The sequence below is a fragment of the Neomonachus schauinslandi genome, chromosome 16, assembly GCF_002201575.2.
Source record: "Neomonachus schauinslandi chromosome 16, ASM220157v2, whole genome shotgun sequence".
Classification (NCBI taxonomy): domain Eukaryota; kingdom Metazoa; phylum Chordata; class Mammalia; order Carnivora; family Phocidae; genus Neomonachus; species Neomonachus schauinslandi.
In genome coordinates, this window is record NC_058418.1 from 18,375,180 (window position 1) to 18,397,671 (window position 22,492).

Consider the following 22,492-nt stretch of genomic DNA (forward strand, 5'->3'; position numbering starts at 1 on the left):
CAGGACGAGGATCACGCTCTGTTTTCTGGTCTGTTGCAACGTGTTCCTCTCTTCTCTGGCTTCTCGCCGGTTTTTCCTTTTTTCCCTTTACATCAATATGTTTACATAGAGTCACACGCTCTATAACCATACATTACTTTCTTAAAAGAAAGGCCAGTGGAAAGGGAGCTGCTTTTTCCCAAACAGATTTTCATGCTCGTCCTGATGGAAGTGGGTGGGAGAATGGAAGAAGGCGTGTTCTAGTTAATGCAGAGGAATGTAAGTTTCTGGGGCACCGCATCCTTGGAGCAGATCCTGTCTCCGGAGATCTCTGGGTGCTGTCGTCCTAAAACCCACAGGAAATCCTGTCCGTGGCTGAGAGAAAACGAGCTGGAGAAAAACTTGAGAAAGCCCTTCCCCGGGGCTGTTGAAAGGGGCCCTCGATGAAAGGTCTTAGCAGAGTGTGGAAAGATTCAATCAGGACAAAGTGCAGTATTGTCTGTCCTTATCTCTGCCTCTTCATCCTTTGGGAATAAAAATGACCCGAAATGAATTTAGCTCCATTGTTTTTACCCCAGAGCTGGAGGAGAAGTTGTTTCTTGTCCACAGAAACCTCCAGGCTGGACAGGGCCCCAAGGTTCACCGTGTCCTGGTTTATGGTCCCTGTTTTCTCTGGGATTCCTCAAGGCTCCAGCAGAGAAGGAAGAATTCTTTTTTTTTTTTAACCTAGAAACTCCTCCTAGTTCCCGCTCTGCACCATTCATCTTAGTGAAGTGTAATTCTGTGTTAGGCACGTGAGCACATCATCTAATTATGAGCACACTTGTGTGTGGGGATGCTTCCTTTTGGGCTAGGTCCACAGAGCACAGTGTGGGTCCTGGGGGCTCTTTCAGCTCCACCTTTATTGGGTAGTGATAACGTCCCTCCAGGTGTCTGGACCCATCCCCTTGGAGCCTTGAATCCTTTCCCAGATGGGGAGGGAGGGAAGAGGGGTGTGAAAGTTAGTGATGCCGCCCCCTCCCTACCCGGTACACCACCATGGTCTAAGCCAGGTCCTAAAGGCCAGGCTGGCTCCAGGTTGATCATGGCCTTGGTGAGCATCTGCCTGGTTGCACGGTTACACACTAGGAGTCCAGAGGCTGTGTATGACAAACACCTCTTCACACTGAGGGATCCTGGCCAGGAGGGGTCGCCTGGCAGAAACAGAATTTCCAGGGTGACTCAGAGTAGAGTCAGCGTGATAGACTAGCTGTGACACCGTAAATGTCCCTTGCTTCCTGGGGCTATTTGGATGGATCCCAAGACACCACCTGTTGATACGAGGCATTGGCCTTAGCCTCGTCACCACTTCCTTATCTGGGTCAGGTGCCAGAGTCTCGTGACAGAAAGGCTACATTGGAGGTGGCCGCAGGGGCAGCCCAGCCACAGGATAGGGTGGCAAAGTGGGCAGCAAGGGGCGCCGGCCAGGAGCGAGATCTGCCTGCAGCACCAGGGACAGGGGGGAGAGATGCGAGTCTTTCTGGCCTTTCCAGTCAGATCCACACTTCACTATGGCTGTATGCCCTTAGCAAGTCCTAGGTTTTTTTGGGTTTTTTTTCAGTTTTTTTTTTTTTTATTCTTACGTTAATCCCCATACATTACATCATTAGTTTTAGATGAAGTGTTCCATGATTCATTGTTTGTGCATAACACCCAGTGCTCCATGCAGAATGTGCCCTCCTCAATACCCACCACCAGGCTAACCCATCCTCCCACCCCCCTCCCCTCTAGAACCCTCAGTTTGTTTTGCAGAGTCCATCGTCTCTCATGGTTCGTCTACCCCTCCGATTTCCCCCGCTTCATTCTTCCCCTCCCGCTACCTTCTTCTTTTTTTTTTCTTAACATACATTGCATTATTTGTTTCAGAGGTACAGATCTGTGATTCAACAGTCTCACACAATTCACAGCGCTCACCATAGGACATACCCTCCCCAGTGTCTTATCACCCAGTCACCCCATCTGTCCCACCCCACCCCCCACTCCAGCAACCCTCAGTTTGTTTCCTGCGATTAAGAATTCCTCATATCAGTGAGATCATATGATACATGTCTTTCTCTGTTTGACTTATTTCACTCAACATAATACCCTCCAGTTCCATCCACGTCGTTGCAAATGGCAAGATCTCATCCCTTTTGATGGCTGCATAATATTCCATTGTATATATATACCACATCTTCTTTATCCATTCATCTGTCGATGGACATCTTGGCTCTTTCCACAGTTTAGCTGTTGTGCAAGTCCCAGGTTTTGATTGGGTTGTAAGAAGAGGAAAGGGCAGGTGATCGAGAACTTCAGAAGTAGTTTCTTTTTCTCCAGAATTATTTGTATTATAAAAGTAACATGAATTATTATAATTCCAGAAAAAAGTAATTACAGGGGCACCTGGCTGGCTCAGTCGGAGGAACGAACGACTCTTATCTTGGAGTCATGCATTCAAGCCCCACGTTGGGTGTAGTGATTACTTAAAATAAACTTTAAAAAAAGGTAATTACAGAAGTGTGCAAATTCACACACATATACCAGCCCTTACCCCGCACAGAAGCGCTCCATAGACAAGAACCGTTAACTGTGGCTGAGTGAATCCTACCAGTTGAAATAAGCAGGTCATTAGTTGGGACTGGAAATATATTTGTTTCATGGAAAATTTCGGTGTTTGTAAAGGCTTTGTTATTCATTCAACATGTTGAAAAACAACTGTGAGTGGTACGCAGGAGGTGATGGTAAAGATTCGTAGAAGTGACTGAAGGCAGCCTTTAGTTAAAGATTATGGCAAAGTGTTGATTTCATATAGTGTCACCCCTTGCCCCCCCCCACCCTGTGTGAATGGTTGGGGATGTGGAAGAAGAGCAGGTGCTCTTTGATGTGCAGCCCCCAAGCCCGGCAGAGATCCTGGAAGGGCAGGAGGGCTCTTGAAAAATGCCGGACTTACGCTTTTTATGGATACGGAAAAGCTAGATTCTGTTCATCATCCAGCCTGCCCCGAATCTCGAGCATGGTGAAAAGTTAAATTAGATGTGTGTGTGTATTGCAGGGTATTACCTGCTATTTCAGTGCTTTCTGGGTGACAGCTTCTGGCTAACTCACAGTTCTGTTTTCCAGAGTTGGGTGGTTGAGTGGGGGATTGCATAACTAGGAAGGAGTGACAGAAGCAGAGAAAATATCTTTGTGCTACAGGAGCAGCAAAAAGCACCCTCTTTCCCACGTGCTGTGCGAGGGGGGCTCTAGCTAGGAGACCCTGCCCCCAGTCTCACGCCGGAATGGGAGACCCCGGGTGCACACTGTGCCTTCAGTTTGCTGCAGAAACATCTCCGTGTGTAAGCTTTCTCTTTGGCTGTGTGGAAGAAGAGCCCGTGCTGGTTTTCTGGGGCGGGGGGAGCCAGGCGCCAGGCACTGACCTGAGTGTGGGGTGTGGGGGGTTGGTTGGGGAGGGGCGTGGAGAGGGAAAGACTGTTCCATTCCCTCTGCATCTGCCATCTGGGTGGCCTGGCCTTTCTACCTTCCTCAGGTCTGTCTCTGCAAGGTGTAGGCTGAGTAGCTTTTCCTTCCTGGCAAATTAAGTGCCTCCAGTTTGCGCCTGGGTATTGCTTTTAAATACTTGTTTCCCAGCTGAGCGATGGGACTAGGCACAAAGGGCACGCCAGGGGGATGTTGACAAAGGGAGTTTTCACTTGAGGTGAACTTATTCTAATTAGGACTCATGAAAAAATTAATTGCAGATGCCAGAAAAATCCAATCCAAAATGACACGTAAACACACTGTGGCGCATCCCTACAATGGAATTCTAGCAATGAAAAGGAGCAGGCTGCTGATGAGTGCAACCATATGGGTGAATCTCAAAGCATAATATTGAGCACAGTAAGCCAGACACAGAAGAGTCTGTACTATATGATTCCATTTATCTGAAGTTCTAGGACAAGCAGAAGTCTGTGGTGATAGAAACCAGAGTGTTGGTTGCCTGGGGGGTGATGAAAATGTTCTTTTTGATTGGAGTAGTGGTTACAGAGGTTTATACATTTTTTTTTTTTAAAGATTTTATTTATTTATTTGAGAGAGAGAGAGTGAGCACGAGAGGGGGGAAGCGGGAGAGGGAGAAGCAGACTCCCCGCTGAGCAGGGAGCCCGATGTGGGACTCGATCCTGGGACTCCAGGATCATGACCTGAGCTGAAGGCAGTCGCCCAACCAACTGAGCCACTCAGGCGCCCACAGAGGTTTATACATTTGTCCAAACTCATTGAACTGTATATTTAGAATCTATGTGTTTTACTATGTGTAATTTATACCTCAATTTAAAAAGCTTCTGCACGAAAGGGAATGCATTGGTTCCTGTAACTGAGCAGTCCGGAGGAATCGTTTCAGGTCTGGCTTGATCTAGGGCTCAAATGCTGCTACGAACAATTTCTCAGCTGTGTTCCCCCTGGATTGGTTTTCATTTCTGGGGAGACACTCCCCAACGATGTAAAGGCCAGTGGGGAAAATGAAGATGTCTTCCTGATGGGTTCTGATTATCCTATGTCACGTGCTCACTCTGAGTCAATCTCAGGGGCCAGGGGCCTTCAATTTCCTACTGAGTAGGCATGAAGTCAGTGTTTTTCCTCTTGGAAAGCAAATGGGGGAGCATTGAATTACCACCCTTGACTGTCAAGGGCTGTGAGGTCCAGGTCACTGTGTCCAAAGGATGCTCAGTGATGCTGGGCAGCCCTCAGCCAGGAAGCACGGGAGGGGTGTCTGGGGGTCGCAGCCAAGCTGTCCCGGCATTCCTCACCGCCCCCCCCCCGCCCCGCCCTGTATTCCTGCTGCTGGCTGCTTCACGGCTCACCTTAGAGTGGCAGCAAGCAGGGACGTGGGCTTCAGTCCTGCCCCCGCCCTCCCCGCCCGGAGGATCTTGAGTAGCTCACTTGACCAGCAAGCCTTAGAACTGTGGGATCTCGGCTGCTGTCCCAGCATCTACACCGGCAGTCTGACTCATGGGACATGCCATATGGTGAAGTTGAGGCGTCACTGGGATCTCGGCTGATGTCCCAGGGTCCACACCAGTGGTCTGACTCATGGTACACACCATGTGATGAAGTTGAGGCTTCACTTAGTGTACTTGCTTTTCTGGGTGTTGGCTGTGGGACCATCCTTCCAGCATTTTAACCCTGTTGCAGTTGCCCACACCTTAGTCTGGGAAGGGAACTAACAGACTCTGTGTGGTGGACTCACTTCACTGTAGGACCCTGACCCTCGAGGCCAGGATAGTTCAGCAAAGCCCCCCCACCCCCCCCACCCCCCGCACCGTTCCTGGCACCATTCCTGCAGGTGTGACAGGTGCTGCTTGGGGCCCTGGCACAACCCCTCCAGTTTGCAGTCACTCAACATCCTGTTATGAACCCACCAAGAAGGAAGGCATGAGTGAGGACTGTGGGTCCCCAGCAGCAGAGAACCACTGGCCGGGGCCAGTGGACAGCTAGCAGCCTCTGGAGATGCCAGGGGGTCTTTATAGCAGTCTTGCCCAGATTTGCCTCACGGGGCTCCCAGAAGCTTCCATGTAGTCCTGTGGGTTCCTAGTGTTTCCAGCTGGCCCAGCATTCCTACCTGTCAGTAAGAAATAATGTCGTTTTGGTTCTAATTACTCAATCATATCTAATCCTAAGCATTCCTCCGTCTTATCTAGAAACTTGACTCCGCATCTGTGGGCCAGCCAAAAGTTGGGTAAAGTATAGGAGCAGGAAAAAGTTCTTACCCATGAGCTGGAATGGCTGCTTATCTTAGCTCCGGGAATGTACATAAAGGAATTTGTTATTAAAGCCTTTCTGTAAAATGGAACACAGCTTGGGTTGAAGCATGTGATTTGGAGTCAGATCAGACCATCCCTTCGTAGTAATTTTGGAAAGCATAAAGGAAAAGGAGGGCCATTATTTTAGAACTTTAATATTCATTTAGCTTCACATTAAAAGACATGTCAGTCTTCTTTTTTTTTTTAACAATGTAGTGATTTATTTATTTATTTATTTATTTATTTTTTAAAGATTTTATTTATTTATTTGACAGAGAGAGACACAGCAAGAGAGGAAACACAAGCAGGGGGGAGTGGGAGAGGGAGAAGCAGGCTTCCCGCTGAGCAGGGAGCCCGATGCGGGGCTCGATCCCAGGACCCCGGGATCATGACCTGAGCCGAAGGCAGACGCTTAACGACTGAGCCACCCAGGCGCCCCGACATGTCAGTCTTCTATCTGCAAAAAGATAGTTTCCTGATTTTTATTTTAAATCAGAGATCATTGAATGGTTTGAAAGATGTTAGCTGTAAGACCATTCCAACTCAGATTATAATATATGTGTAATTGGAACTTGGGGGTTCTGCCTGGGGGCACGTGGGTGGTGACCTGCTGGCAAGTAAGGATGAGAAAACTTTGTAGAAGGAGGAACTTAACTCGTTTCTGACCCACTGGTCCAAAGGTCACTGATACGGGGAATCCCTGAGAAGATTAGGGCTCTGAATAACTTCTCCCCCCTTGGGGTGGAGGCCACGGGCATGCCTTGGGCAGAGGTGGGGCTGAGCTGAATGGCAGGGTTGCAGTTGCAGAGAAAGGGCATCTCTAAACAGTGCTGCCCACCAGCCACCCCCCGGGGTGTAACCGCAACCCCCCTCAGTGGGCAGAACCTAAAGATAAGCTTCACAAAGGAATGGAGCCCTCACTCAGATCCCAGGGCTTCTTACCTGACAGGGTGGGAAGCACACCAGTAGGTTAAAATGAAACTTTCATTCTGTTCTTAAACTTTTCAGAATGAAACATTGCAGTCTAAATACTCTAGGAAATAATGAACAGACAACACAAGACAATTCACTGAAAAAGAAATTCATGTGATCAATAATATATGGAAAAAAAAGTTTACCAATAATAAATGCAAATTGGAAGAACAGGATCCCTGTTTTTGCATATCAACTTGGCAAAGATTAAAAATAATACTTTTCAGGTAGCACCTGGGTGGCGCAGTTGGGTAAGTGCTGACTCTTGGTTTCAGCTCAGGTCATGAGATCAAGCCCTGAGTGGAGCTCCGAGCTCAGCACAGAGTCTGCTTGGGTTTCTCTCACCCTCTGCCCCTCGCCCCCGCTCTCTCCCTAAGATAAATAAAAAGAATACTTTTCAATTCAAAAATAAAGACAACACGGTTTAAAATGGGCCAGTATCTGAATCGATATTTCTCCAAGGAAGATACACAAAGGGCCAATAAGCATGTGAAAAGATGTTAAACATCATTGACCATCAGGGAAATGCAAATCCAAACCATAATGAGATCTCACACACACTAGATTGTCTATTAAAAAAATAATAATAATAACTAGTATTGTCAAGGATATGGATAAATTGGAACCTTCATAAACTGTTGGTGGGAATGTAAAATCATATAGCCACTTTGGAAAATAGTTTGACAGTTCGGCAGTTGGTTAGACCCAGGATTAACCATATGGCACAACAATAGTTCCACTCCTCGATATATACCCAAGAGAAAGGAAAACATAAAAACATCCACATAGGGCGCCTGGGTGGCTCAGTTGGTTAAGCGACTGCCTTCGGCTCAGGTCATGATCCTGGAGTTCCGGGATCGAGTCCCGCATCGGGCTCCCTGCTCGGCGGGGGGTCTGCTTCTCCCTCTGACCCTCCTCCCTCTCATGCTTTCTGTCTCTCATTCTCTCTCTCTCAAATAAATAAATAAAATCTTTAAAAAAAAAATCCACATAAAATGTGTACACAGAGAAGCAGCCTTATTCATGATAGCCAAAAAGTGAAAACACCCCCAAATGTCCATCAGCTGATGAATGGATAAGTTAATGTCCTACATTCTTTTTTTTTTTTTAAGATTTTATTCATCCATTTGACAGCATGAGCGAGCACAAGCAGGGGGAGCGGCAGAGGGTGAGGGAGAAGCAGGCTCCCCGCTGAGCAGGGAGCCCGATATGGGACTCCATCCCAGGGTCCTGGGATCATGACCTGAGCCAAAGGCAGACACTTAACCAGCTGAGCCACCCAGGTACCCCAATGTGGTATGTACTTATAATGGGGTATTAGTCCAGGACAAAAAGGAGTATGGTATTGATACCTGCTCCAAGATGGATAAACCTTGAAAAATCATGCTAAGTGAAGGAGGCCCATCCCAAAAGACCATATTTTGTATAATTCCATTTGCATGAAATATCCAGAATAAGCAAATCTATACAGACAGAAAGTAGATCTGTGGTTGCCTAAGGCTAAGGGGGAGAGGACAAGGATTGGGGAGTGCCTTTCTCTCTTGGAGGGTAATTAGGCTGGTGAACTGGAGGTCTTGAAGTTTCTAGGGCTATACTTTTGCCCTGGATATAGACCTTAAAGAAAAAAGTAGAGGTTTATAAAGATTCATGCTTACAAATATGCATCAAGTAATTATATATAATAGCAGATACTTGGAAGCAATCTAAATGTCCAACTATAAGGAAATGGTAAATCTTTTTATTTTTTATTTTTTTTAAAGATTTTATTTATTTATTTATTTATTTATTTTTAAAAGATTTTATTTATTTATTTGAGAGAGAGAGAATGAGAGACAGAGAGCACGAGAGGGAAGAGGGTCAGAGGGAGAAGCAGACCCCTGCCGAGCAGGGAGCCCGATGCGGGACTCGATCCCGGGACTCCAGGATCATGACCTGAGCCGAAGGCAGTCGCCCAACCAACTGAGCCACCCAGGCGCCCAAGATTTTATTTATTTATTTGACAGAGAGAGGCACAGCAAGAGAGGAAACACAAGCAGGGGGAGTGGGAGAGGGAGAAGCAGGCTTCCCGCCGAGCAGGGAGCCCGACACGGGGCTCGATCCCAGGACCCTGGGATCATGACCCGAGCTGAAGGCAGATGCTTAACGACTGAGCCACCCAGGTGCCCCTCTTCATTTCATTCTTTTCCTTCTGGGAATTAGAAATATATAGAATTTATACGTCATCTCTTCTTCTAGGATTATGATTACATTTTTTAACTCACATTTTCTATCAGTATCTATATCCTCCCCTGAACAAGATGAAGAACTGAGCTTTCACTTCCTTTATTATGAAATGTTTTTCAAAACCATGATTTTAATGACTGAATAATATGGCCTTTAAAAAAAAAGATTTGGGGCGCCTAGGTGGCTCAGTCGTTAAGCGTCTGCCTTCGGCTCAGGTCACGATCCCAGGACCCTGGGAAAGTTTAATGCTAGAGTATTCCGTGAGAAATTTTGATAGACGGTACGTGCCACTGTGCAGGAAAGAGTTAACAGAGCAGGCTTGAGGTTGCTCTTCTTCGGAAGGTCTGCTTGCGAAGGTTGGCCCCTCCCTGGCACCTGGGAACCTGGCTCTTGAAGTGTTCCCTTCTTCCCCTAACTGATAAGGTTGGCTCACCCCCCCAGACCGATGGCACAGACCACGTGGTTTATGAGGAACACCTGCTTTCTTTCTGGGAGTCTAGAATCTGGTTACGTGCTAGTCAGAGGGTGCCTTTGTGATCAGTCCCCGATAAAGCCCCTGGGTGTTGATTTTCTAATGGGCCGACCTGGGCGGTGACATCATATACACGTTGCTGCGTTTTTGTTGCTGGGGGAAGGATATGCTCTGTGTGACCCTTCATGGGAGGGGGAAAGCATAAGGGAGGCTGCTTCCGGTGGATTGCTCTAGAACCTACCCATGTCTTTCCCCTTGTGGTCCAGCTCTGTATCCTTACTAAGTTGCCATCATATAGCTGTCGGTGCAATTACATGCTGAGTCCTGTGAGTCTTAGTGAATCTGAATGTGGGGCTGGTCTTGGGAACTCCCAACACCACACTAATATGAAAAATGACAATAAGCGTGTAAAATACACGGGCAGGGAGAAAACCACCGTACAGTGGCTGTTTCGGAGTTGCATTGTTATGAGTGACTTTTGTTTTCTTTTGATACTTCTCGGTATTTTGTGTATTTCCCATTTTGATGTTACTTTTATTTTCAGAACAGGTTTGTTTTTAAAGCATTTCTGTTATATTCAACGTTGTCATCATGTTTAGAGTGGCTCATCTCTGAAAGGTCATCTCTCATTTTCCCTTAGGGTTGCAATCCTCTTGCACAAACTGGCCGGAGCCGACTGCAGAATCAGAGGGCTGCCTTGAACCAGCAGATCCTAAAAGCCGTGCGGATGAGAACGGGAGCAGAAAACCTCCTGAAGTGAGTGACTGCTGGCTCCATTGCCTCGGTGGGGAGCCAGCCTTTCCTGGGGCCTGTCCATCCCGAAACTCTCAGGCCTGCCCAGCTTCCTCTCTAGCTCTCAGGTTTTTTTTTTTTTTAAGATTTTATTTATTTATTTATTTGACAGAGAGAGACACAGCGAGAGGGGGAACACAAGCAGGGGGAATGGGAGAGGGAGAAGCAGGCTTCCCTCGGAGCAGGGAGCCCAATGCGGGGCTCGATCCCAGGACCCTGCGATCATGACCTGAGCCGAAGGCAGCCGCTTAACGACTGAGCCACCCAGGCACCCTGCTCTCAGGTTGTTTTTTTAACTTTGGGGTCCTCTCCTTGTTGCTAGCGCCTGGAGCAGGCCCTTCCTTGCCTAGAGCTTGATTATGTTCAGGACAAGTATTTTACCCAGCCTGTTTGTGTGATTGGGGATGGGGGAAGCCAATGATCACATTCCTGTTTGTTTTCCCTGCTTTCTATGGGACGTGTCTGTTTTCTCTATTGCCTAGTGGAGAAACTATGCCCAGTCTAAAATCACCGCTTGGTAACTGTTGGATGTATAAAGGAGAAGAAGGCAGGAGGGAGGGAATGGGACATTTCTGTTGCTAGTGTCCATCCCTCTAAGGAGAGGCCCCAGTGCAGCCTCATGGCCTTGGGGCTCTGGTGGGAAAATAGTTACTTATCAAGCTTAGAACTCAGTGAAGCTTTCCCTGTGTCATAGGCAGCTCTAAGCCCTCCCCACACCCTCCGGTGCAGTGTCAGACAGGTGTGCCAGCTTCCTCTTGTTATAGTGTAGCCTTTCTTCTTCCTTCAGAGTTCGGGGGGTACCTCTTGTCAGCCTCATGCCATCTTCTGCACTAGGTGGTCAGCACTGTGCCTGCTGCCTGGCCAAGTGAGACAGATGCCTCCTGCAGCCTCAGAAAGAGACGTGGGGCGCTCGCAGGGACCTGGAACCCACAGACCTGGAGGGAACCCGGAAACCTGGCAGGATATGGATAATGGGTGTTCCCAATGGGTCAGCTGTACCGTTGGAGGCCTGGAGAGCCCAGAGGCTGCTCTGAGACTGTTGGGAAAAGCAAATACACCAAACCAGGTGTTTGTAACAGAGCTGCGATACTCTGGTGGTCAGATACGTCCCAGCATCACGATCAGCTCCTCCACAGGGGCCGCTCCCCTGAGCAGCCAGTAAAGACAGGAAGCATAAACTTAGGGCAACTTCATTTGGGAACCCTTCTGTATCTGCTTCCTAGGAAAGATGTCTGAGATACTAAGTGGGGGAACAGGGAGATGCAGGACAGCATGCCCTGCATCTGTGTTTAAAGGATTGGTGTGTTTGGTTTTGTGCATGCAGAGACTTTTTCCAGAAAGGACGAAGAAAGAAGCTGTTAGAGTCAGCTCTGGGGAGCAAGACCAGGGATGGGGGTGGAGGTGACTCTTAACGGGTCATGTTACTTCCTCCGGTGTTTGGATGTTCTTTTACGAAGTGCCTGAATTACTTTTATTCATTTTTATTGTGAGATCCTGCAAAGGCCTGGAGGATAGGATCACCAACCACCTAAACCTACCACCAGCTCAGGAACAACAGTGCCTTGTGTCGGCATTGATATACGTGGGCTAGCAGAGAACACAAGTCCTGGCATGGCCAGGGTTCTGGAAACCTCTTCTCCAGCTACTTCTTTAACAGGGTAGAAGCTAGGTTGTGACTGGAGGAGATCGCAAAGCCATTATGACATTTCACCCTTATTTTTTTTTTTAAGTTTATTTACCTATTTATTTTTTTAAAGATTTTATTTATTCATTTGAGACACAGAGATACAGAGAGAGAGAGAGAGAGAAAGCATGAGCAGGGAGAGAGGCAGAGGGAGAGGGAGAAGCAGGCTCCCCGCTGAGCCAGGAGCCCGATGTGGGGCTTGATCCCAGGACCCTGGGATCATGACCCGAGCCGAAGGCAGACGCCCAACCATCCTAGCCACCCAGGCGCCCTACTTATTTATTTTTAAGTAATCGCTACACCCAACGTGGGGCTCGGCCTCACAACCCTGAGATCAAGAGTCACACGCTGCCCTGCCTGAGCTGGCCAGACGCCCCACAACATTTCACCTTTTACAATGTCTGGCAGTGTCCTTGTCCCCAGAGAAGTCTGGAGCTGGGGACGGTCAGGTCCACGGTATAGTGGACCTCATGCAGCCGGTGTAGCTTGGGAGAAGCCCCCGATTTCGGGATCGGCGGCCCTGGGCCAGCTGAGCTTGCCGTGCTGGGAAGGCTGCAGGCGCATCCCCTCCCATCCCCCCCGGTGTGATTTGTGGTGGCTGGTTTTGGTTGACACTTTGGTGCGGCTAAGGAGGCAGGCGGGCGGCCTTGCCTCTGTGGCTCCCCAGGAGCGGACTGCAGTGGATGGGGCTGTTCATTCACCCCATAAATGAATTTGCTGAGCACCTAGCAAGGGGCAGGCTGTGTTTGAGGTGCAAGAGGAGAAGGCTGCAGGCCCTGCTTTCCCGATGCTTGATCTCCTGTGGGGGGACCTTAAATACACAGCAGACAAGTCCAGTCATGTCAGAGGTGATGTTTTCTAGGGCGTTGATGAGAGGGAAATGTGACTGCGTGGCTCAGCCTTCGAAACAGGCCAGTCAGGGGGGCCCTCTCTGACCAGGGGCCTTGGTGTTTCTAAGGCGGGAACCGGGGTGGTTTTGTCGGTCTTGCTCTTTTAACGATAGCAGCAAACAGCCTCCGAGGCCCGGTGGTTCAAGCTCATTGTCAGGTTGGCCGTTAGGGAGCTGGCAGCGCGGGGCGGGGAGGGGGGGGAGGGTGGCTTGTTAATGATTTTCGCAGTGACCTAAAAGTTCAAAGTGGCCCTTTCTGGAGAATGTTGTGAGAGAGAACCCTAAAGGTATTTATTAATCTGACTCCAGCAGCACCAGCGGTTTCCCGAAAACAAATAAGGCGTTCAGCCAAGTCTGGCTCTGGCGCTGTGGTTGGCGCTGGGTGGCTGATTAGGTGGCTGTCCCTGCTGCCAAGATCTGTGCGCCTGTCTGCTTTCAGGTTTTCGGATGTCCCTCCACGGCCGTCAGGTAAAGATAGAGCGTGTGGGGGGGGTGCCTGGGTGTCTGGGTCGGTTCAGCATCTTACTCTTGGTTTCGGCTCAGGTCATGGTCTCGCGGTCATGGGATCGAGCCCCGCTTCGGGCTCCGCGCTCAGTGTGGAATCTGCTTCAGATTCTCTCTCCCTCTGCCCCTCCTCACTCACACTCTCTCTCTTTCTCACATACATAAATAAAATCTTAAAAAAAAAAAAGAGCATGTGGGAAGATGACCCCCAAATGCAGGAGTGCCGGGGTCCCAGTGCTTACCTGCATTGGTAGGGGGCTGGGCAGGCCCTGAGAGGAGCCAGGCTTTGTACCCCTTCAAGGTCTTCTCCTCCTCTGAACTGGATCTGCCTAGAGTCCGTGAGCTTCCTGGAGTTTGACTGGAAAGAGATCAGATATTTTAAATGTACTTTTCCAGGCTAAGCAAGGACAATATTCTCTCTCTTTTCCTAGCACCCTGCCCTCCCTTGAGTAAAGCTGGGGTGGAAACGTGATGCTGTTTCTCTGAAACAGAGATGGTCTTTGTGGAATTTAAAGTGTGTTGCCATGTCGTTCCATTTTCACTAACTGGGCCTTTGCATAAGGGCAGGGCGTTTGACATCTTTGGGCTCAGGTTCCCCTCTTATTCCGGTACTTTTTAGAGCAGGGCTGGCCCCCTCTGAGGCTTACAGGGGCTTGGGTGGGCTCGGGAAAGACTGGAGGGGCTGGGCCTGGTGCTGTGAGGCATTAAGGAGTGGTGGGGACAGTGGCAAAGTGCAGAGCACATGCTTTCTCTGGAGGGGCCACCTGCAGTGTGCCTCGAATGGAGGGGAGGACGAGGGTTGCCAGGTCTATGGATTTTTTTTTTTTAGCAGAAGATAGGGATCTGACCTTTTTCTCTCCTTTTTTTTTTTTTTTTTTTGAGTCTTCTGATAGTTGAATTTTAAATATTGGTGCATAGTTTAATGGGGGGACAATAACACCCTAAGGACCAAGTAAACAAGCCCCCCTTGACCTCCAGTTTGTAACCTCTGCTCCGGAGGCTCATGAAGCTCTGGGCCGGGGGTGACCAGGGTTGGTGGCAGCTGTAATAAGAGTGACTCGAGGTTAGTGGCTGCTCACACCGTCAGTTCTGAGGGAGACTGGTGTGTGTCTGTGTCGTGTGGTGTGTGAGCCCCCCTTGGCCTTTGGGGCTCACAGCAACCCTGAGGCCTCCCTTCCTACACTGGCTACCCTGGGAGCAGATGTCTTGCCAGAGCGGCTGATCTGCTGTCCTCGCTGGGTGACCACGGGAGGCCACCAGGTGGTACTTGCAGGATTTGGGGTCAGATGGATTAAGGTCAAACTGTTCCAGTAAGGTCTCCGAAGCTGGTGCAAGTCTTTGGTGCTTCTCAACATGCCTGTTCCTGGTTGCGGGGGAAGGGGGCAATTTTACTGAAAGACTTGGAAGGAAAAAGTTACACTAAAGCAAATGGAGGTATATGCGTCAACATTCAAAATTCACCTGCATCTTTAAGACAAAACACCAGACGTTAAAGAAATTTTGGACTTGGAGCAAAGAAGTAAGCCATTACCACGTGGGAGCTTCTTAAGGTAGAAAAGGTCTCAGCAGCTCCAAATTCAGGGAAAGAATGTGTCAGCACCCTCAGGAAATAATTGGATGTGGCCTTCCGTCCCCATTCACGCTTGTTGGGCTGATCACTCATAGAGGCAGTGGGACACCTTCTCATTCTTGACTTTTGCAAGTGTGTGCGTGCTCTTTATGAAAAAACCCAAGGGAAGAGGCCTTTCCTTGGAGGTCCAGGCCAGAGGGAGGCCGTGGAGAACCTAGGTTGGAGACTCTGGGCTGAAACACCCTTTTGCCTCACCCTGGCTGGCCTCAAGGGCTATAACCTCGGTCATTGGGCCATAAACTTCTTGGAGGAGGTTTGCAACCAAGGGAAGGTGAGAAAAAAAGCCATGTTCTTCCAAGGAGGCCCATAGAAACGATTTGTTGTCATCTGGAAAGGCAGCCCAGTTGCAGAGCACCAGTATTGAGGAGACTGAGGCTCTGGTTTTAATTCCTAATCTGGGCCAGCTGGTTCTATTTTTATATGTTACCCCGTGCTGTTCTCCCAGCCTGGGCACATACATCATATTCAATTGATTTACCTTCTTTGAGAAGCCCCCTTCCACCAGTGAATCTGAAAAATCATTCTCTGTACTAGAAACAGCTCACACTTGAGGGTTGGTTTCCCATTCGTCTTTGTACCCAAAGGTTAGCATTGTGGAGACTGACCCTGAAGCCCCACCTGGCCACCAACTTTTTCCAGAGTGACCCACACAGAGGTCCATGTCCAAAGAGCAGCTCATTGATTTGTTGCCAATCCTAAATCTCAAATTGCCAAGTCAAGAGGGAAGAGAAGTGGCAAATCAATATATAGAGCTGGAAAAATCAAGTTGGCCTATTTGGAGGCTCTGCAGATATTTGGGCAAGGGTCTTAGGGTGTAAATTGTTGTATTTAAGTTGGATCCACTCTGTTGCAGAGAACCAGTCCCTCGCAACCCCCACCATTGCTTCTAGGGAGTCATCTTTACTGCCATTTGTTCTTACATCAACTGAAATTTGCTGAGCCCCCACCACGTGGAAAAGACAATGCCAATTTCCAGGAGAAAGAGAAAGAAATAGACGGCAAAGGTCTTGTTCTCCATTGTAACTTCTGTATCCTTTGTTAGACATGGGCCACGGTTTGTCTCCGAGCTTTCTGGCAGGCAGTATGAAGATGGGACAGTGACTTGGAACACATTTCATACCTGTTGGTTCAGCCAAAGGCAAACCAGTTGCAAAGAAGAAGCTTTTCCCGGTTTCTTTCCTCGTGTCCTTGTGGACATTATCAGCTAGTGAATCAGTCACATTCTCAGAAACATCTCTGTGGTACAGATTTTACAAGCGGCAGATTGTGATTGTGGTGATAAAATCAATTCATGGGGTTGCTGTGGTATTATAAAAAACAAATATTTGGGGGTGCCTGGCTGGCTCAGTTGGTAGAGTGTGGGCCTCGATCTTGGGGTAGTGAGTTCGAGCCCCACGTTGGGCATAGAGCCTAATTAAAAACAAAGACACTATGCCTGGTTCCTGGCACAGAGCTCCTAGAACCCTTGGAATCTCCTGTCTTCTGTATGCTAATGGGGGGACAGGGCCTTCAAAATGGGGCTTTTAACCAGAAAGACCAAACCTGGTGAGAGGATTAGAACTTACAGAGCCACCCCCAGACTTCCGGGGAGGGGAAGGCGGCTGAAAATTGAGTTCAGTTGCCAATGGCCAATGTTTAATCGATTGTGCCCACATAATGAAATAGTGAAACCTCCATACAACCCCTCACAATGAGGTTTGGGAGCTTCCAGGTTGGTGAACACATCGAGGTGCTGGGGGCGGGGGGATGACCTGCCTGGAGAGAACACGGAAGCTGCTCACCCCTCCTTGGCCTGTGGATCTATTCCATCTGACTGCTCTTAAGTTGTGTCCTTTAAAATAAACCAGTAGGGGCGCCTGGGTGGCTCAGTCGTTAAGCGTCTGCCTTCGGCTCAGGTCATGATCCCAGGGTCCTGGGATTGAGCCCCGCATCGGGCTCCCTGCTCGGCAGGAAGCCTGCTTCTCCCTCTCCCACTCCCCCTGCTTGTGTTCCCTTTCTCGCTGTCTCTCTCTGTCAAATAAATAAATAAAATCTTAAAAAAATAAAAAATAAAATAAACCAGTAAATGTAAGTCAAGTGTTCTCCTGAGTTTTCTGAGTCATTCTGGCAAATTACCATAGAAGGGTGTTGGGGAAACCCTTGATTTGTAGCTGGTTGGTCATGAGTGCAGGTGCCCCCCCCAACCTTGTGCCTGGCACTTGACGTGGGGGCAGTCTTGGGGTGCTGAGCCTTTAATCTGTGGGAATTGAATTGAATTGAATTGCTGGACACCCAGTTGGTGTCAGAGAATCAGAATTGGAGAGTTGCGTATATTACTCCTTTAAAAAAATACGCTATTAGAATAGAATCAAATATATTGGCATATATTGTATGCGTGGCAAAGTTTGGTTTGTGTGACTTTCGTTTTAGGGGTATGTATGTATATGTGTATACTGTGTTGTGATATAAAATGTACTTCTTAAGGGTAATCATGCTTTCCCTCCTCTCCGCCAAAATCCCCAAACCAATGATATTCACCAGAATGAGCTTCCAATATCTCGTTGCCCTGCTGGGAAGCCCAGATGTGCATGTGTGAAGACGTACCGAGTAGTAAAAGGGCCAGTGTCATCCTATTTGCAGCCAGGGTCAAGCATGGCTTTTTCTTTTTAAAAAAATTTTTTTATTGTTATGTTAATCCCCATGCATTACATCATTAGTTTTTGATGTAGTGTTCCATGACTCATTGTTTGTGCATAACACCCAGTGCTCTATGCAGAACGTGCCCTCCTCGATACCCATCTCCAGGCTAACCCATCCTCCCACCCCCCTCCCCTCTAGAACCCTCAGTTTGTTTTTCAGAGTCTATCGTCTCTCATGGTTCGTCTACCCCTCTGATTCCCCCCCTTCATTCTTCCCCTCCTGCTACCTTCTTCTTCTTCTTCTTCTTTTTTTTTTTCTTAACATATATTGCATTATTTGTTTCAGAGGTACAGATCTGAGATTCAATAGTCTTGCACAATTCACAGCGCTCACCAGAGCACATACCCTCCCCAGTGTCTATCACCCAGTCACCCCATCCCTCCCACCCCACCCCCCACTCCAGCAACCCTCAGTTTGTTTCCTGAGATTAAGAATTCCTCATATCAGTGAGGTCATATGATACATGTCTTTCTCTGATTGACTTACTTCGCTCAGCATAATACCGTCCAGTTCCATCCACGTCGTTGCAAATGGCAAGATCTCATTCCTTTTGATGGCTGCATAATATTCCATTGTATATATATACCACATCTTCTTTTTTTTTTTTTTTAAAGATTTTATTTATCTGAGAGAGAGAATGGGAGACAGAGAGCGTGAGAGGGGGAGGGTCAGAGGGAGAAGCAGACTTCCTGCTGAGCAGGGAGCCCAATGCGGTACTCGATCCCGGGACTCTAGGATCATGACCTGAGCCAAAGGCAGTTGCTTAACCAACTGAGCCACCCAGGCGCCCTATACCACATCTTCTTTATCCATTCATTTATTGATGGACATCTTGGCTCTTTCCACAGTTTGGCTATTGTGGACATTGCTGCTATAAACGTCCGGGTGCACGTACCCTTTCGGATCCCTTCTTTTGTATCTTTGGGGTAAATACCCAGTAGTGCAATTGGTGGATCATATGGTAGCTCTATTTTCAACTTTTTGAGGAACCTCCATACTGTTTTCCAGAGTGGCTGCACCAGCTTGCATTCCCACCAACAGTGTAGGAAGGTTCCCCTTTCTCCGCATCCCCGCCAACATCTGTCATTTCCTGACTTGTTAATTTTAGAAGCATGGCTTTTTCTGAGGAGGCGTGGCATGAGCTTGTGGGTCAAGGAGAAGGAGTTCAGTGATGGGCAGAGGAGAGAGAGAAGGGGGAGAATACATATAAACACATCATGGAGAGAAATTGATGAGCTCAAATATGTGGCAAGGTAGGGAGAGCCCCAGTGCAGAGGACAGACTGTAGGGGAGGTGATTTAGCATTTTACCTCCTGGGGGAAAGGTGAACAGGCAGTGAGCAAAGCGAGCCCGTGACAGGTGGCTGGATTTTCATCAGCTGGCGAGGGGAAGGGATTAGGTACCATTTCTTCCGCTGGCTAGAGCTCTTGGCTGATGAGCCTCAGGTGTCCTCATCCATGAAAGGAGGAAGTTCTAGTAGCTGGTCCGAGGAATGACTGAGGACTTGCCGGGATGGTTCATGGGCATGTGCCCCACAAGGCCTGGCTCAGTATTTGGTTATTATTGCCAGTGTTACTTTTGCGGTGATTCCTAATCCATAAAATGAGGGAACACCTGTAAAGTCTTCCAGCAGGTGTCCAAAATTCTGCTTTGAGGACTTGAGTAAATAAAGTTCATGCCTTCATACTGCTTAACACCATTCCATTCTAGGGATATATCTCATTTTACTTATCCAATTTGCCAGTTAATGGATATCTGGGTTTTCCCCACTTTTTGGCTATTATGAGTAATGCTACTATAAACATCACATACACCTTTGTTGGGATATAAGTTTTCATTTCTCTCACATAGATTCCTAGCAGAATCTCAGTTGTATGATAAGTTACACATAGTAACATTTTTATTGATTTTTTTAAAAAAGATTTATTTGAGAGAGAGAGAGAGCAAATGGCGGAAGGGGCAGAGGGAGAGGGAGAATCCTCAAGCAGACTCCCCACTGGGCACAGAATCCAATGCAGGGCTCAATCACACGACCCTGAGATCATGACCTGAGCCAAAATCAAGAGCCAACCAGGTGCCCCGGATATTTAGCATTTTTAGAAACTACCCAGCTGTTTTCCAAAATGCTGTGTCGTTTACATTCAGCAGTGTGTGAGGAGAGTTCCAGTTTCTCTACATCCTCCCCAACACTTGTTATTGTTTCTTTTTTAGTATAGCCAGTCTAGTTGTGTATTGGTATCTCATTATGCTTTTAATTTGTATTTCCCTATATTGAGTCAAGACATACCTTTTTGTGTGCTTATTAGACATTCATGTATATTCTTCAGTAAAATGTCTATTCAAGTCTTTGTCCATTTCATGAATTCAGAAAGTTGCAGGATACACAATCAATATACAGGAATCTGTCTTATTTCTATACACCAATAACGAATTATCAGAAAGAGAAATTAAGAAAATAATTCCATTTACAATTGCATCAAAAATAATAAAATATCTAAGAATAAATTTAACAAAAGAGGTGAAAGACCTGTACACTGGAAACTATGACACTGATGAAAGACATTGAAGGCACAAATAAATGGAAAGATATCCCATGCTCATGGATTGGAAGAATTAATATTGTTCAAATGTCCATACAGCCAGAGCAGTCTACAAATTCAGTGCAATCCCTATCAAAATTCCAGTGGCACTTTTCAAAAGTAGATAAAACAATTCTAAAATTTCCATGGAACCACACAAGAGTCTGAATAGTCAAAGCAATCTTGAGAAAGAAGAACAAAGTTGGAGGTATCACGCTTCCTGATTTCAAACTATATTACACAGCTATAGTAATCAAAACAGTATGGTATTGGCATAAAAACAGACACATAGATGAGTGAAACAGAATAGAGTACAGAAATAAACCCATGCATATATGATCAATTCACTTAATACAAAGGAGCCAAGAATATACAGTGGAGAAAGGATAGTGTCTTAGTGATGGGGAAACTGGACAGCTGTGTATAAAAGATGAAACTGGGCCACTGTCTTACATGACACACAAAAATTAACTCAAAATGGATTAAAGACTTGAATATAAGACCTGAAACCATAAAAGTCCTAGAAGAAAACACAGGGGGTAAGCCCCTGGACATGGTGATGATTTTTTGGATTTGACACCAAAAGCACAACCAACAAAAGCAAAAAAATAAACACGTGGGACTACACAGCAAACTACAAAACTGCACAGCAAGGACCATCAACAAAATGAAAAGGCAGTGGGAGAAAATATTTGTAAGTCATCTATCTGGTAAGGGTTTCATATCAAAATACATAAAGAACTCGTACAATTCAATAACACAAAAACAATCTGATTAAACAACCGGCAGAGGATCTGAATAGACATTTTTCCAAAGTAGACAAAAGATGGCCAATAGGCACATGAAAAGATGCTCAACATCACTCATCAGCTGGGAACGGCAAATCAAAACCACAGGGAGAGCTCACACATGTTAGCATGGCTGTTATCAAAAAGAGAAGAAATAGTAAGTGTTGGTGAGAACATGGAGAAAAGGGAATCCTCGTGCACTGTTGGTGGGGAATGTAAATTGGTGCAGCCACTATGGAAAACAGTATGCAGTTCCCTTAAAAAAACTAAAATTAGAACTACCATGTGATCCAGCAATTCCACTTCTGGGTACTTATTTGAGGAAAACAAACACGCTCACTCGAAAAGATACATGCACCCCCATGTTCACTGAAGTGTTATTTACAATAGTCAAGAAAGATATGGAAAACAACCTAAGCGTCCATCAGTGGATGAATGGATAAAGAAGATGCGGTATATATATACTGTGTAATGTTATTTGGCCATAAAGAAGCACGAAATCTTGCCATTTGTGACAATATGGATGGACCTCGAGGGCATTGTGTTAAGTGATATAAGTCAGAAAGAGAAATACCGTATGATCCCATTTATATGTAGAATCTTTATTAAAAAAAAAAAAAAGCTCGTAGATACAGAGAACAGATGGATGCTTGCCAGAGTTGGGGGTTGGAAGATGGGTGAAATAGGTAAAGGGGGTCAAGAGACACAAACTTTCAGTTATAAAATAAACAAGTCATGGGGATTTAATGTATTCCATAGTGACTATAGTTAATAATACTGTATGGCATATTTTAAAGTTGCTAAGAGAGTAAGTCTTAAAAGGTCTTACCACAAGAAAAAATTCTGTAACTATGGTGGTGACTGTTAACTAGATTTATAGTGCTGATCATTTTGTAATATATATAAATATGGAATTATTATGTTTTATACCTGAAACTAATATAATGTATGTCAATTACATCTCAATTTAAAAAATCTTTTGCCTGTTAAAAAAGTTGTATGTCTTTTTATTATTTAATCAACAGAACTCTTTATATAGTCTAGATACAAAGTCTCTATCAGATATATAATTTGCAAATATTTTTCTCCCAGGCTGTGGCTTGTGTTTTCAGTTTTTTTTTTTTTCTCTTTTATGGTGTCTTCTGAATCACAGAAGTTTTTACATTTGACAGAATCCAATTCGATTTCTTCTTTCACGGATTGTGCTTTTGGTGTATAGCGAAGAACACTTTGTCCAGCCCAAGGTCATAGATTTTCTTCTGTATTTTCCTCTAGAAGTGGTAGAGTTTTAGCTCTTATACTGAAGTCTCTGATCCATTTTTTAAAAAGATTTTATTTACTCATTTGAGAAAGAGAGCACCAGCGGGGCGGGGAGGAAGGGCAGAGGGAGTGGGAGAAGCAGATTCCCCGCTGAGCAGGGAGCTGGACACAGAGCTCCATCCCAGGACCCTGAGATCATGACCTGAGCCAAAGGCAGATGCTCAACAGACTGAGCCACCCAGGCGC

General features: G+C 46.7%; 1 protein-coding gene across 1 annotated transcript in view; it reads left to right on the forward strand.

Moving 5' to 3' along the window:
* RHPN2 (rhophilin Rho GTPase binding protein 2) overlaps positions 1-22,492 on the forward strand; it is a 60,340-nt gene that overhangs the window by 4,106 nt on the left and 33,742 nt on the right. The window contains exon 2 of the mRNA XM_021701036.1: positions 10,082-10,197. Coding sequence (XP_021556711.1) covers positions 10,082-10,197 — 116 coding nt within the window. The remainder of the gene's footprint in view (positions 1-10,081; positions 10,198-22,492) is intronic.